The sequence below is a fragment of the Poeciliopsis prolifica genome, unplaced genomic scaffold (assembly GCF_027474105.1).
Source record: "Poeciliopsis prolifica strain line A6 unplaced genomic scaffold, Auburn_PproV2 SCAFFOLD034, whole genome shotgun sequence".
In the NCBI taxonomy this organism is placed as follows: domain Eukaryota; kingdom Metazoa; phylum Chordata; class Actinopteri; order Cyprinodontiformes; family Poeciliidae; genus Poeciliopsis; species Poeciliopsis prolifica.
The window spans coordinates 859,380-876,370 of record NW_026562409.1 but is presented as its reverse complement, the minus strand read 5'-3'; the positions used below and the strand labels follow the sequence as shown (position 1 = coordinate 876,370).

General features: G+C 40.6%; 1 protein-coding gene across 1 annotated transcript; it reads left to right on the top strand.

Annotated features, from left to right (window-relative positions):
• Window positions 1–1,392: 1,392 nt before the first annotated feature.
• Window positions 1,393–16,377, top strand: grap2a (GRB2 related adaptor protein 2a). The gene is made up of 8 exons (XM_055051870.1): window positions 1,393–1,689; window positions 12,271–12,401; window positions 12,498–12,589; window positions 12,668–12,787; window positions 13,452–13,638; window positions 14,848–14,940; window positions 15,064–15,180; window positions 15,491–16,377. The coding sequence occupies exons 2-8, from the start codon at window positions 12,324–12,326 to the stop codon at window positions 15,668–15,670; spliced, it is 867 nt and encodes a 288-aa protein (XP_054907845.1). The 5' UTR covers window positions 1,393–1,689; window positions 12,271–12,323; the 3' UTR covers window positions 15,671–16,377.
• The last annotated feature ends 614 nt before the right edge of the window (window positions 16,378–16,991 follow it).

Here is a 16,991-nt window from a genome sequence, read left to right as displayed (position 1 = left end):
GAGGTTTCTTCCTGTTGGAGGGAAGTTTTGCTCTCCACTGTCGCCACATGCATGGGACACAGCACACATGACGGAGTCGATCTAATCGCTGCTCTGGCTTCAGGCTGATAACTAATTACACTGTTTTATATAGTTTTTACCTTTAAATAAAATATTTTACTTCTAAAATCTTTTTCTTCCTATATTGATCATTTGATAAGAACATGATTCATCAGTTTGATTTTGCTGTTTCATGGTCCAGGATGTCATTTCTGATTCTGTTTTCATATTTTTATGTGAATCTAAATGTCTGTTTGCTGCTCCTGAATTTCTCCACAGTGGGACAATAAATATGAATTATTATTATTTCTGAGCTGTTTTTATTGATGCTTTTGAAACTAAACATTGATTCTTCTGAATCCAAATGTTGCTGCTTTTTCTTATCTTGAATTTAAATGAAAATAGAGAAAACTGAGAAGCTTTATAAGTTTTCGAATTAATCCTGTATGATAATCAAATGTTTGTTATTCAGAGTCGATCAGTGCCGGAAGATGAACTTTCATTATTTCCAGTTTCAGTTAATAGTCTGTTGGTTTCAGCAGCGCAGCAACAAAATGCTGCTGGTTCGGTTCTGGATCAGAGAAAACGTTCATTTTACTGACTTAAAGATTAAATAATGTTCATTTCTGACTCAACAGACATAAACATTTAGCTCATGTCTGAAATTACTGCAAACATTAATAAAGACTTTTTCCATGTTTTAGCTTTTTGCAGGTAAATTTTTACTTCACGTTTTTCCCACAAACTATAAGAATCATCCTGGAGTTATGGATAATATTTCCTGTATAGCTGCAGTGAGCATCAGGATTTGCTGACATCCTGTACAATGAAACAAGTGCTGATACATTCAGATCATTTCAGCTGATAATTAGTTCAACTTTTTTACTCTAACAAAATAAAATAAATAAGAAATAATTCCTGATCTTAATCTGAGTTTTGATGCCCAGGAGGATGTTTGAATATTAATAAAGTTGGGAAAGTTTCTGCAGGCCACTCAGATGAGCAGCTGCAACTTCTGATAAACAAAAGATGCCTGCCACACTTTAAAGTTTATTTTTGCCTTGCAGCATTGAAGTCTTCATGCAGTTTGTATTTTCTCCCGGTGCATGCTGGGATCTTTGCGTCATCTCATTTCTCCGTTTCCTAATTATTTTAGCTGATTAAATCAGTAATTGTTTACCTTAAACTGCGACCTGTTGATGATGCGCATTTATTGCATTTATTACGTTGTTTATTAAATTTGTTGTTTATTAAATATTGAAGTGTAAATAGTAATAAAGTGGCGGTGAGTCCAGCAGGGGGCGCTGCGCTGTCAGTCCGCAGCTCCATCTTTTCTGAATCTATATTTTCATTTCAGACGGAAGTTGATTTATTTAGCGGCTGTTTCATGCAGCCTGAGCATCTCAAGCACTGCGCTCCTTCATCTGCGACTGGCCGCCTGGACACCCTCATCATCATCACCCTCATCCCCAGCAGCAGCAGCAGCAGCAGCTCCAGCAGCAGCAGCTCCAGCTGCAGCAGCGTCCTCCGGGCTGCGGCTCTCCAGTTCCCCTCGCCGCGCATGATGCCGCCGCGCTGCCGCCCAGCGGGGACCGTCTGCCGGGTTTAGGATCTCCGCGGCTCTTCAGCAGCAGGAAGAGAAGAGAAAAGGTAAAAACTGCTGAAAAACTGACAACATGAACCACAGAGAGGATCCTTTCAGTCAGGTGACTCTGTTCCTCTTTCTGTCTCGCAGCTGAAGTGACAATTTTAAAGCGATTTTCATCCAGTTTTAAAACCTTCTGGTCGTTAAATGTTTGAAGTCAGCAGATAATTATCTCTAAAACTTTCCGAACTTTCAGTTTTCTCTGCTCGGTTTGCTCTGAAAGTTTCAGTGATGATCAGAAAATGGAGAGAAAAAACCCGAGACAGAAACGAGTTTATTGGACTTATTTAGTGGTTTCAACCCGAAGCAGCTGCAGAGAGGACGGTTTCCTCTGAGGAAGTGTGAGCTCTCTCTCTCTCTCTCACACACACACACACACACACACACACACACACACACACACACACACACAGACACACACACACACACACACCACACACACACACACACACACACACACACACACACTCATCGAACGCTCAAACAAAGAGTCAAATCAGATCTTTGAGTTTTTCTGGACGTGAATGTTGCAGTTGCTGTAGAAAAGCAGAAGAGCTTCAGGCTGGAAACAGGAACCAACCAAATGCTTTGAATGTTTTCTGCAAACAGAAACAACTGAAGCTCCTGCTGAGGCACCTTCACCTACAGCTCTGTGACCTTCAGCACTCAGGAAGGTCAACCTGTGACCTGCTGCCCTACAGGCACAAATAAAACCACCAGAATGAGAACAAACATTGTTTTTCTGCAGATTGAAGGTTTCTACTTCATCTGGTTATTAGATGATCCACTATTTTGCTTTTGCTGATTCTTGTTCTGGTTTTACTGCGGTTGAGCTAATAGTTTGACTTTATCTGATCATTTAAATCTATGTTTCTCCTTAAAACATCATATTATTCACTTTTATTCCTGAGAAATTTTCTGCCTCCGTTTGTAAAGCCGACGAAACTACAGCAGATAAACGAAAATAAAAATACTTTTAAGTTTAAATATGTAAACATGTTAAATTAATTTACGAAAAGGAGAAATCAGCAGGTCAGAGAAACATAAGAGAAACTAAATCATTTATCAGAAGTTTTCAGTTTGAGCAGTAAAGCGTCAACGCGCTCTTGACGTTATGAAGATGTAATTTATCGTTTCATTTGGAGGTTTTATGGGTTTTTGTTCCGGTTTCAGTGAGTCAGTGAAGCTAACGCCGTTAGCGCAGCGTTAGCTTCCTAACACGTGCTGCTGCTAGTTTACAGGGTTAATCGACATGTTGGTTTAGTTTCCTCACCCTGACTGTTGGTGTTTGCAGCCCTTTCAGCCAGCTGAGCAGCAGTGTGCAGCAGCAACAGAGGAAGAGTCGAGTTAGACTCCAGGTCTGTCCTGGCGACTCGTTGAAACTTCCTGCCCTTTAGCGTAGATTTCCTCCTATTAGGAAAATAGGAAATGTTTTTTGTGATATTTACTTTGATTAGGCCATGTTGGAGGGATCCAGCAGGTTAAATATGCAGAATGAAGACTTTAAAAACTGACCAGATGTGAAATTTATTGTTTTAAAATCTTTATTTTTGTTCAGCTCTCCTTTAATCATAATTTATGGTGTTTGAAACGCTGATGTTTAATATTCATCCTGCAGCTGCAGCTCAAACCTCTGATAGTTTGATCAGTTGAACTTATCAGTGATTTTTCTGTTTGGCTTCCAGACGAATTCAAGTGATGAATTCAACATTTCATGATCGAAATGAAGCTGGCAGCAGATCAGCTCTGATAAAATATGAAATATATGAAACTGATTAGATCAGCTCTAAAACTTCAGTTCAGCTGGATTTTAAATTCTCTAAAGGAGACGTTACATTACAAACATTACAAACGTTTTACTTTGACTTTCCAAAGTGATTTTGTCAGCAGCGCTGCAGCAGCGCTTCATGCATCGCTGCAGCAGCGCTTCATGCATCGCTGCAGCGGAGCTTCGTGCGTCGCTGCAGCGGAGCTTCGTGCATCGCTGCAGCGCTGCAAGCAACACCCTGAAGCTGGTTCTGAAACTGCCTCATCCACCCTGAACTCATCGCCGCTCAAAAAGGAACTGATGCAAATTCGCAGAATTTGCTGAAGCAGCTCGTTTTCGCATTCAGGCGGAAAATTCAAGAGTTCTCCTGACAACGAATGAAGGTTCAGTTATCAATAAAACCTTTAAATATTAGTTATAACATATAAATTAAAATGTTCATATTTAGGTCTTGGTCATCCTACTGAGCAAAAAACATAAGAATGAAAGTTGTGGGTTGAGTTTCAGCTTCCTCCTTCTAAATGTTGACGTGCCTCTGAGCAAGGCACTAAATCTCAGGCCGCCTGCCAAGCCGAGCGCATGAGCGAAAAACTGATTAGAAAAATATCATTTATTCAGGATTAAAACAGACGGAAAGATAAAAGCTGCAGACGATTTGTGTTGCTGAATCGTTTTAACGCTGAAAGGCTCCGTTCCTCTGAGGTTGAAACTTTTTCTGCCTGGAAAGCCAAAAAGTTTAAATTAATGTCACCAATTAGTTCAGTAAACATGTCGTCCTGCTAAGACGCCTTAATGAACCTGAACCTTCATGAAGATCAGATCAAATCTCATACTTATTTAAAAATGATCCAGAAGAAATTCATGAATGTGAAAAAGCATTGAGGGTGATTGACAGCGCTCAGCCCCGCCTCCTGGCTCTGATTGGCTGTTTCTGACCGTTTGCTGTTTCACAGATTATTTGTCTCATATTTTACTGTCTAAACATGGAGACAACTTTAATAAAAATGTGTTTCTATAAAAGTTACATTCTGCAACTTTAATTTTTGTTTTGTGGCCTGCTGATGAAACGATGAATTTGGAATAATATCTGTAATGATTTGTGAAGTGTCTAACTTGTGTTGGACTGTTTTCGCTCTCCATGATGTTTGTCCCTCGTTAAAATCAGATCTGCTGTTGATTCGATTCTTTCTGAGAAATGATTTCTTTTCAGTCCAACACTTAAGAAATGTTAACGGCATCATGGAGGAACTTCTTAAAGAGACAGAAACCAAATTTCAAGGCATCAAATTGTAAATTTATATTTCTTTGAAATCATGTTTGAATTTTGAGCTTTTTCATAAAAACTGAAGGTAAAATGGTTTCTGAATTGGGCCTGGAAAACATCAAACTTGGACTTTCATTTAATCAATTAATGACAGTTTTGATCCCATTTTCTGTTTTTCTGTACCGATGATCAGAGCTGGAACCTTTGTGTTCCTGGTACGGCTGTAAATCTGACACAAGCTGCGTTCGCTAACAGCAGCAAGAAAAAGCCGTTTCTCTCTGATTGGACGCTGGAAACGATTATTGCTGTGTTCAGGTTCTGCTACTGACGGTGAAGCTATGCTAGCCTAAAATAGCATCTCAACGCTAACATGTAGCAGCTAATGCTAATGTCAGCGACCATAAAGAATCTCCATGAATGATCAGGACTTCCTGAAACTCTTTGCTCCAATCTGATGGCTGCAGATTAAAACTATAAATATATTTGTTATTAAGCTCACGTCTAGTTTTTCAATAATTTATCAGCGAAAAAGTTTTCTGATTTGAAATGTTGCTTTTGTCAATTAAAATGTATTTACGTAAAAACAAACGTTATATTTTATGTTCACTTTGTTTTCATGCTTTTTTCATCCTGAACATTTTCTGCCAGAGTGAAAATGATTTTATTTTGAAATGATTGTTTTCAAAGATCCAAGGAGTTTCATGTTTTCATATTTTTTAGAAGTAAAGCACAGTTTTAACATCCTGTTTATGATGAACCCAAAGCGCTAATATTCTGATGTAACTGTTAGTTTTTGTTCTGCTGTTTCTCTCCAAACAGGAACACGGTTTGGTAAAAATAGAAACAGATTTAGAGGAAAACATGTTTTATTACAGTGACGTCGTAAATGACTGTAAATCATTTATCTGAGTCACTGCAAAAAATACAGAAGAGTCATTGTTTCCTAAACCGCAGTTTAAATGTAAACGGTAAAAAAAGAAATCCATTGAGTTGTTTCAGGAAGCGGCGCTGCGCTCTCACTCTCTTTACAAACACTTTCTGTTCCTCAGCTCACAAAAATAAAGTTTTATTTTAAAAAGGAACTGCAAAAAACCAGAATCTGACCGTAAAGTTGATCAGTTTCCATCTTATGTGGATTATTTTTTATAACTTCATCTTTGAAAATAATCTTCAGAAATAAACTCAGGTTTCCCTGAAGGAACCTGGAACTGAAACTTTTTGCTTTTCTGTTTTATAACCCAAAAATGTTAAAAATGACTTTTTTAGAAATTAGATTTGACCAAACTAAAGACTAAAGAACACGAAGTTGACATTGGCTCATTATTAACTCTGACAACGTTTTCAGTTTGTCTTCACAAGAAATACTTCAGGAGTTCATTTCATTCTGTAGATTTCAGGCACCAACGAATTTAATATTTTTAATAAAAATGTGTTCAAATTTCCATTTTATTCAACATTTTGTTGCATTTGAGAACTTTATCTTATTTGTGTAAAAATCAGATTTTCTGTCAAACAAACTGAAAGATCAGATTTAAATGCAACTTTTTTCATCCGTCAAGTTTTTCAGCTCAGAAAACCTGAAGAAAAGCAGCTCAGCAAAACATGATGAGACTTCTGCAGAGCGCCGCGCGGATTTCTGCTTCACCTCTTTAACCTACTTTGTGTGACGCACGCACACACACACACACACACACACACACACACACACACACACACACACACATACACACACACACACGCACACACACACACCCCACACACACACACACACACCCACACACACACACCCCACACACACACACACACACCTTGCACTGAGGAAGTCGGCGCTGCAGGTTTGGGTTTTCTGTTTGCATTTCTGAATCCATCGTTTTAAAACCGTTCGGCTCGTTTGGATCAGCAACACGATTTGCAATTCAAACCAGATCATTTTAATTCTGCATGAGTCGCTTTGCATGTTTGTATTTACAGACCCGGTCCTGTTTCCACCTGGAACTGTTGTTGTTGTTTTTGGGATATTTAGTTTGATGGACTAACGGTGCAAAAACATGAATGATTCAAAGTCCAAAACTCACAAATCCAAGTGAACAGAAAAAATCAACAAAATGCTGCAATAGAGAAAATAGAAGCAAAAAAACCAAAAACAAACAAAATCTAGACTTTCTGCGAAAGTGTCATTTTTCAGACAGGCAGTTTTTATAATATTAAAGACATTAACATACTTAATGTTACCGACTCCAGACTCCCCCTGGTGGCCTGGAGGGCTTCTGCTGCTTCACTTTCCTTCCATTTCCTCTTCATTAAATTTTGATTTTAATTGTAGGTTTTGAAACATCTTGTCGCAGCGTTTCTATGCTGTATTTGTGTTTTGGAGTTTGAATTTTCAGTGTATTTGCAAATTTCAGATGATGTTTTGAATACTGAGGCCAGGTTTCTGGAACTGCTGGTCCGGGCCCAGTGCATGCTGGGAAACGCCAGGAGAAAAGTTTCTTTTCTCCTCCACTCCAGAGAATATCTTAAAGTACATTTTCTGACTGACACAAAGTGTTCACATTTATCTGATTGACATTCTGGATTCCTTGCAGCTCAGTTCACGCCACAGACAGTATTTCTGCAAGGATGGTAGTTTTAGTTTAGCTTCAGGAAAACAAGTCGAGCATCAGATTTAGATATTTTTAGAGCTGAGAAGAGTTCGCCTGCAAAGTGCAGCTGCAGCCAAAGCAGGAACCGCTTTTTACTTTTTATGATAAACTAACCACATCCGTCGCTGCGCCGCCTCAGAATGAGACGCGTTCAAGTCTGTGGGAAAACCGAGCGCCAGAAAGACGCAGCAGCAGGGATGGGAATATCCTGAAGGTTTTACCCCTGAAGGTTTTACCCCTGATGGTTTTACCCCTGATGGTTTTACCCCTGATGGTTTTACCCCTGATGGTTTTACCCCTGATGGTTTTACCCCTGAAGGTTTTACCCCTGATGGTTATACCCCTGATGGTTTTAGCCCTGATGGTTTTACCCCTGATGGTTTTACCCCTGAAGGTTTTACCCCTGAAGGTTTTACCCCTGATGGTTTTACCCCTGATGGTTTTACCCCTGATGGTTATACCCCTGATGGTTTTACCCCTGATGGCTATACCCCTGAAGGTTTTAGCCCTGATGGTTTTACCCCTGATGGTTTTACCCCTGATGGTTTTACCCCTGATGGTTATACCCCTGAAGGTTTTAGCCCTGATGGTTTTACCCCTGATGGTTTTACCCCTGATGGTTTTACCCCTGAAGGTTTTACCCCTGAAGGTTTTACCCCTGATGGTTATACCCCTGATGGTTTTACCCCTGAAGGTTTTACCCCTGAAGGTTTTACCCCTGATGGTTATACCCCTGATGGTTATACCCCTGATGGTTATACCCCTGAAGGTTTTACCCCTGAAGGTTATACCCCTGAAGGTTTTACCCCTGAAGGTTTTACCCCTGAAGGTTTTACCCCTGATGGTTATACCCCTGATGGTTTTACCCCTGAAGGTTTTACCCCTGAAGGTTTTACCCCTGATGGTTATACCCCTGATGGTTATACCCCTGATGGTTATACCCCTGAAGGTTTTACCCCTGAAGGTTATACCCCTGAAGGTTTTACCCCTGAAGGTTTTACCCCTGAAGGTTTTACCCCTGAAGGTTATACCCCTGATGGCTATACCCCTGATGGTTTTACCCCTGAAGGTTTTACCCCTGAAGGTTTTACCCCTGAAGGTTATACCCCTGATGGCTATACCCCTGATGGTTTTACCCTGAAGGTTTTACCCCTGATGGTTTTACCCCTGATGGTTTTACCCCTGAAGGTTTTACCCCTGAAGGTTTTACCCCTGATGGTTTTACCCCTGATGGTTTTACCCCTGATGGTTATACCCCTGATGGTTTTAGCCCTGATGGTTTTACCCCTGATGGTTTTACCCCTGAAGGTTTTACCCCTGAAGGTTTTACCCCTGATGGTTTTACCCCTGATGGTTTTACCCCTGATGGTTATACCCCTGATGGTTATACCCCTGATGGTTTTACCCTGAAGGTTTTACCCCTGAAGGTTATACCCCTGAAGGTTTTACCCTGAAGGTTTTACCCCTGAAGGTTTTACCCCTGAAGGTTTTACCCCTGAAGGTTATACCCCTGATGGCTATACCCCTGATGGTTTTACCCCTGAAGGTTTTACCCCTGATGGTTTTACCCCTGATGGCTATACCCCTGATGGTTTTACCCCTGAAGGTTTTACCCCTGATGGTTTTACCCCTGAAGGTTTTACCCCTGATGGTTTTACCCCTGAAGGTTTTACCCCTGATGGTTATACCCCTGATGGTTTTACCCCTGATGGTTTTACCCCTGATGGTTATACCCCTGATGGTTATACCCCTGAAGGTTTTACCCTGAAGGTTATACCCCTGATGGTTTTACCCCTGATGGTTATACCCCTGAAGGTTTTACCCCTGAAGGTTTTACCCCTGAAGGTTATACCCCTGATGGCTATACCCCTGATGGTTTTACCCCTGAAGGTTTTACCCCTGATGGTTTTACCCCTGAAGGTTTTACCCCTGATGGTTTTACCCCTGATGGTTTTACCCCTGAAGGTTTTACCCCTGATGGTTTTACCCCTGATGGTTTTACCCCTGAAGGTTTTACCCCTGATGGTTTTACCCCTGAAGGTTTTACCCCTGATGGTTTTACCCCTGAAGGTTTTACCCCTGATGGTTTTACCCCTGATGGTTTTACCCCTGAAGGTTTTACCCCTGATGGTTTTACCCCTGAAGGTTTTACCCCTGATGGTTTTACCCCTGAAGGTTTTACCCCTGATGGTTTTACCCCTGATTTTACCCCTGAAGGTTTTACCCCTGATGGTTTTACCCCTGATGGTTTTACCCCTGAAGGTTTTACCCCTGAAGGTTTTACCCCTGATGGTTTTACCCCTGATGGTTTTACCCCTGATGGTTTTACCCCTGAAGGTTTTACCCCTGATGGTTTTACCCCTGAAGGTTTTACCCCTGATGGTTTTACCCCTGATGGTTTTACCCCTGAAGGTTTTACCCCTGGTTTTACCCCTGATGGTTTTACCCCTGATGGTTTTACCCCTGATGGTTTTACCCCTGAAGGTTTTACCCCTGATGGTTATACCCCTGATGGTTTTACCCCTGATGGTTTTACCCCTGATAGTTTTAGCCCTTATAGTTTTACCCCTTATTTTGTGTCAACAGAAATCTGTTTAACAGAACGGCTGAATGTTAATGAAGATGTTATTTATGATTAATTATCATTAATTAACCATTAATTAAATTTTATTGCAGGCTGATTTAAAGAGGAGAAGCAAAAGCAAAGGAGCTGGATTAGCAGCTGATGATGTCATCAGTACGTCTCTGCTGCCTGATAGCATGTTAGCATGTCATACAGCAGCAGTCTTCAGTCAGAAGCTTCTAGGTTTGCTGGAGGACTGACTGCTAACCTTCCGGCCCTCAGCATCACTACTCCGAGTTCTGCTGCGTTTCATTTTCCTTTGGAACAAATAAAGTTTTTTTATTGAATTAGACGAAGTTTTACTTCATCACCATAATTCCTGAATAAACTAAAACATTTACATATTTGCATTTATTCTAGATGCACAGATGGAAAAAATAACTTTCCAAAGTAAAATTTGTTGACATTTCAAAGTTAAAGGAAGATGTTTTTCTAATTCTTCTTTCCGTAACTTTGATTTTTAACGTTGTTTTTTTCTTTTTTTAAACTTCACAGAGTTTCATATTTTCAGATTCAGTTTCCTATCAGAAGAAAAATTTAATTCTTGTCGCCGTCTGCTGTTAACTTTTCCTGAAAACAGATTACTGATTCTTCTACTTTTTATCTGCATTAAAAAAGCAGAAAACTTTATGAATTTCAATGCATTGTCTTTAGGGATGAATGGAATATCACCATTAACATCAATGTCAGTGGATTTCATTTTTAATAAATCAGTTTGATAAATAAAACAGATTAATAACGGCTGATTTTGGTCGGGTGGCTGTTGGTGATGAAGCAAAGGATTATGGGAAGTTTAACTGAAGCAGTAAAATGGCATAGTTTTTTTTACAATGTTGGTAAATTAAAAGAATATCAGTAAATATTGTTTATTAGTTCATCAAATCCTGAATTTAACAATAATCAAGTCACATCAATTTGTCACAATAACTAATCTTTTTAGACGATAATTATTGCGATCGACGATAATATTCATATTCATAATGGCAAAATGATGTAATTTTGTAGACTGATACACTTTAAGTAATTAAAGAACATGCAACACTAAAACTGGAAGATATTTTAGATATTCAAAATAAAAACAACCTGACAGCATAAAATGTGGATGATTATGTTTCCGTAAGCAAAATATTCCTTAAAAAATCTAAAATCATCAGAATGTAAATTATTGAGCTCGTTTTACTTTTTATTGCCGCTCTCCTCTGATTGGCTGAAAATAAGACTAAAGGGTTTTAGAGTGGCCTAGTCAAAGTTTGGAGTTAAGTTAAAAGTGGTGATTCTTCTGTAAAATGAGTGAAGCAGATTCCTCCACAGAGAAGCATAACCAGTTATTATATTTATTATATTTAAATTCATCCTTTATTAACTTTATGCTTCATTTTAGAGGAAAGTTTTTCTCTTTAACTGATCACAGATCAATAATCCAGTAATAACTCTCGTTTATTTAAGGCTGCTGCAGCTATTATTTGCATTTTCTAGCACTCAGAGCCATCAGAACCATAACTTGACTCTGTTCTGGTTTAATGTTTTATGTTGCGTCTCTTTGCTTTTACTTCCATCATAAAGGCATAAAACATGCAAACAGAAACTTAATTGATCAAACGTCTCTTTCTGGAACATTTCTACTTTATTCCATTAATGAAATGGTTGAACTTATTGCTGGTCTTTGTTTTTAAAAATGTAAAAATGCTGCAAACATCTGAAATTAGCAACATTCAGAATAATCTGCTTTTATCTGAAGCTGCTTCAAGACAGATTTTAATTTATCAAGCGGATAAATTAAAGCCGCTCTGACAGATTCACAGAAAAACTTTAAAATCATCTCTGACTGATTGTCTGCTGTTTTAATCCAGGACAGAGTCGGCCTGTTAATACATTAATACTTAGTGCTAACATATTAAATATTAATGTATTAATAGTATTAACACCCCGACATCAAGCACCTGCAGTACCACCTTCGGGCCAAAGAGGGCAGCACTGAGACGTTTTAGGCCAAATATTACAGAATTAAACTAATTCACATGAAATGTCACATAAAGATTTCTGAGTGCAGAAAGAGACATTTTTAATATTTTTCATTAGCTTTTAAGAAAATTAAAGGACCCTGCAGCTGAATCTTTGTTTTGCTCATGTTTGTATTTTAACGTCTTTTGCTTTGATCTGCAGATACTTTATTACATTTCCTGTTTTTAGCTGTCTATATTTCTGAAGGTTTATTTATGAATCTATGAAGTGATTTCCAGAGCTGCGCGTCCCGATAACCGTCCTGATCCCTCCTCTTCCTCCCTGCAGAGAATCTTCATCCTCGTCTTTCCGACTTTCGTCCGACTTTGTGGAGCAGAAACATGGAGGCCAGAGGGAAGTACGACTTCACCGCCACGGGGGACGACGAGCTCAGCTTCAGGAAGAACGACATCCTGAAGGTGAGGCCGGCGGGCGGCGCACCGTCCGCCTGACCCTCCCCCACCTGTTTCTACTAGTAATGCCTGCCTGACCCTCCCCCACCTGTTTCCGGTCAGATCATAAACCTGGAGGACGATTGGTGCAAGGCTGAGATGAACGGACAGGAAGGATACATCCCTAAAAACTACATCGACCTACAGACTCCAGAGTAAGGCCCGCAGCACCATGAGGCCGCCGCCGTGCGGCCACCTGAATCTGTTGGGGTTGAAAACTTTTTGCTTTCCAGTTGGTTCAAGGAAGACGCCAGCCGCAGCCAGGCGGAGGAGCTGCTGAGGCACAAAACGGTCGGAGACTTCGTGATCCGAGGATGTCAGAGTTCGCCGGGAGACTTCTCCATCTCCGTCAAGTAGGTGGAGCCAAACATAAAGCACTCAGAAATGATCATGAATAAAACTATTTAAACCATTATGTAAAATCTCTGGAGAGGTTTCAACTCCCAAAGCTAATTTAAGATATTATTCGTTGTTATTTTAGTAGCAAATGTTGAGACAGAGTATTTATGTTTCCATTCCAGTGCAGCTTCCTGTTTCTGCACCAAAACATTTTCATTCAGACGAAGAGCTGAATCACAGCAGTCAAACTTCTGTCCTGGAGGTCCACCAGGGCCCTGGAGGGCCCCACAGGCACACCGCGGGGCCCTCAGGGGCCCCCAGGACCCTCAGGGCCCCACAGGCACGCCCTGGGACCCTCAGGGCCCCACAGGCACACCGCGGGGCCCCCAGGACCCTCAGGGCCCCACAGGCACACCGCGGGGCCCTCAGGGGCCCCCAGGACCCTCAGGGCCCCACAGGCACGCCCTGGGACCCTCAGGGCCCCTGAGGGCCCCACAGGCACACCGCGGGGCCCTCAGGGGCCCCCAGGACCCTCAGGGCCCCACAGGCACACCGCGGGGCCCTCAGGGGCCCGCAGGGCCTCTAGGGTTTAACTGAAACTGTCGTTTATTGATCCGATCCTGAGCTTCAGACCTAAACTTTATCAACTTTATAAACTTTATAAATGTTCTGCTTCAGACATGAGAACGACGTTCAGCACTTCAAGGTGATGCGGGACAACAAGGGCCAGTACTTCCTGTGGTCTGAGAAGTTCACGTCTCTCAACAAGCTGGTGGACTTTTATAAAACCACGTCCATCTCCAAAACCAGACAGATCTACCTCCAAGATGGCTGCCAGGAGGGCAGGAGCCCCCCGGGCCCCCAGGTAGACACACACCTGGACACTTTTACTTTAACAGGCTGTTTCCGTTTCTCTTCATGGTGACACTCAAACATCGCCTCTTTTATATCAGTGCCACCAAATGAAGCTAAATAATTAGAGAAAATTATTAGGATCTGAATCACCGAGAGGAACTTCCTGTTTTTATATATTTATGTAAAAATTCTAATGATTTAGATAAATTTCTGCTAAAATCGTTGAGTCAGTTTATTTCTATTAATTATGATGATTTTTTTAAACAGCAAGATTTTAATATTTGATATAATATTAAAATCATAACATTACATTAAAGCAATAAAATATTTAAATGCAGAAATATGAGCTTAATAAAAAGGATTAAAAATCATTTTAATCTGACGATCTGTCAATGTTTAAACCACCAACAGAAACATAACGGATCATTTATTTGACTTCAAATCCCAGTTTATAAATTGTTGCTTCGTTCAGATTAACAATTGTCTGTGAAACATTTTTATTTTTTTATGATGCATGAAAACAGTTCTGAGAAATAAGGAAATCATTTTTGATAAACGCTTCCTGGAATCAAGTTATCGACTCTTTTAATCTTATGATAATTTCATCCTTTTATTAGTAAGTCGTTTGTTTTAATTCAAATGTTTTTTTCAGTGCAACGAAACTCAAAGAACGTGCAATTTATTGTTTTAGAAGTAATTTTTCACATAAATCACTTTTAATTTCTTTATTTCTCCTCTGAGCTTAAATTGAACTTTATTCTGCTTATTTTCTCAAACACAAAATAAAATGTTATAATTTCAGTTTTTAAACTGCAAACAAATTTTTTTTCTGGGTTTGTTGTTTTTGTGCTGCAGATTATTCATTTATTCACAAATGTTAATAAAAATTTGTGAATAAATGAATTAATCTGTTAATGATCCATTTGTTGGTGTGAAAACGTTTCTCTGAATCTGCTGCAGTTTTTATCTCGGTTTTAATCGGGCTGATTGTTGCCAAACTGATCGGATCAGAACCGCCATCATTTCATCTGCGCTTCTGAGAATCATCGTCATCAGAAAGCTGTTCAAAAAAATAAAGTTTAAATTTATTTGCAGCTGTAACTGTCGTCAGTTCCTCGTCCAGATTGAGCCAAAACTTGAGAAAGTTTTTGATTTGTGAGCGTCTGAGTAGCCGGGGTCGCCGTGTTTTGATCTGAGCTCTGCTGTTTTCTGTCTGCAGGTGAAGAGAGGAAGTTTGCCTGAGCATCGAAACTCTGCTGCAGCCGTCGCCGCAGCGCCGCGCCGCGCCTCCGACCAGCCGTTCAGCCAGATGGTGACAGACTCAGCCGTTCATCACAGAAACACTTCGTTTTATTATCCACCCAAAAGCCGACATGGAGCCTGAGTTTCTCCGAACTGCTGGACATTAATACGTTCATTTGCTTTCCTGCTTCAGGCTAAACGTTCCGGCTTCGAGGAGCGAGCGCACACCATCGGACACACAGGCCGCAGCAGCCCCATCAGCTCGGCCTGCCCGCCTCGCCGCACCTCTGAAACCATGCCTCTGCCCACGGTGAGCCGCCGCTACTTTACTAGCTGTTAGCATTTCACGCAGAACGCCGGCTGCCCACCCAGGGCGGCAGAAATCCTGCGGTTCATGACCGTCGTTCTGTCTGTAGGGACCAAACCTTCTTCAGCTGACATGATTTTATCGTTAAAACCCAACAAAGTGGAGATTTGAGAAAACTCTGAGAAAACACAGAGACTTAAGAGTCGGCCGCATCACAACCTGCAACAAATAATGCACCAGTATACCCGCACACTCCCAGTGGCACGATCCCCAGTCATTTCACCGACTGTGAAAACTGTCCTCCTTCCTGCAGAGGGCCGGCGTCGTCCAGGTGAGGGCGCTGTACGACTTCACGGCGGAGGAAGATGACGAGCTGGGCTTCTGTGCCGGTGACATCATCGAGGTTTTGGATCGCTCAGACCAGGCGTGGTGGAGAGGACGGCTGCGGGGTCAGAGCGGCTTGTTTCCTGCTAACCACACGGCTCTGATCTGAGGAGCCAAAGCGCCACCTGCAGGCCGGGCTGCAGCAGCGGCTGCAGGCCGGGCTGCAGCGCCACCTGCAGGCCGGGCTGCAGCGGCGGCAGCTGCGTCTCTAAAAGCTTCGCCAGCCGGCGAGGCGACTTCGGGTCGAACATTTCCTTCTGGCCTGCAGGAGGTTCTAAACAGGAAGTGCTGCAGAAGCCATGTTTTTACCGTTTGTATTATAACGCGGCTGCAGGTATTTATTGATGGATGCTTGTTGGCCGATCAGTCAACTCTTCTGCTCACATTTTACAGTAAAATCATTTGATCATTAAAATTCACTGAAGAGAAACTTTGTTACTATTCATCTCCTGATGTTTCCTTATGAACTTCTGTTTTATCATTTATTATTCTTCTGCCTCACTGAGCTGCATAAATATAGCAAAAACTGAATAAGGCAAAATGGAACGGGTGGTTTTCAAAATAAAAGCTGCACAGGTTGAATAGTTAGTTCTTGTGCTGCTTCATGTTTACAAGTTTCCACATTTCAGTAAAGAAGTACAGAAAAAACATTTTGCTGCTTCGTGACGTCATGTTGTCAGTTTTTCTTCTTAAATAAAAGTTTTCCAGAGTTTTATTGAATTATTTACACTGTGAGAAATTTATAAATAAGATCGGCTCATTTCACCTGCACTGGATTCATTTATAGCTTCTCTATTAATAAAACATTTTTCCTTATTCCACTTTTGTGCTTTGTTTCTATGACTGCTATATATATAATTTGAATTTTATTCTAAAACAATTCAATTAAAAAAGAGAAATTAAATAGTGATGCTCTGATCTCCAGTAGCAGTCAGTCTCACATTTCATTTGTAGAGGCCTCTGACTGAAGACAGTTGCTAACAGCTCAATATCAAAACTCCACATAAAATGAGTGACATCATCAGTTGCTAGCTAGCTCTGCTAATCGTCCTCCTTTGCTTTTGCTGCTCTTCTTCAAATCTGATTGGTTAGAAAGAAAAGAAAGTGATGATTTCAACTTCCTCCTTCTATATGGAGCCTCCTGTCCAAATCCTCTGGGATCTGAGGTCAAAGGTCAGGTTTTATTCTGAGATGCTAATTAGCTGCTCCCACCAAAATAAATAACAATAAATTCAAAATAATAACAGAAATAGAATAATTATCTGAAAACAGTAATTCTTCAACCAGAGGAAACAAAAAGTATCAAAAAATCAGAACTAAAAGTATTTTCCTTCTTTCTGTTTTCATTTGTTTTTAAATTATACAGAAATTTCAAAATCCAGTTTTAAATAATTTCCGTCAGTAAATGTTCAAACTTTAAAGACAGAAAC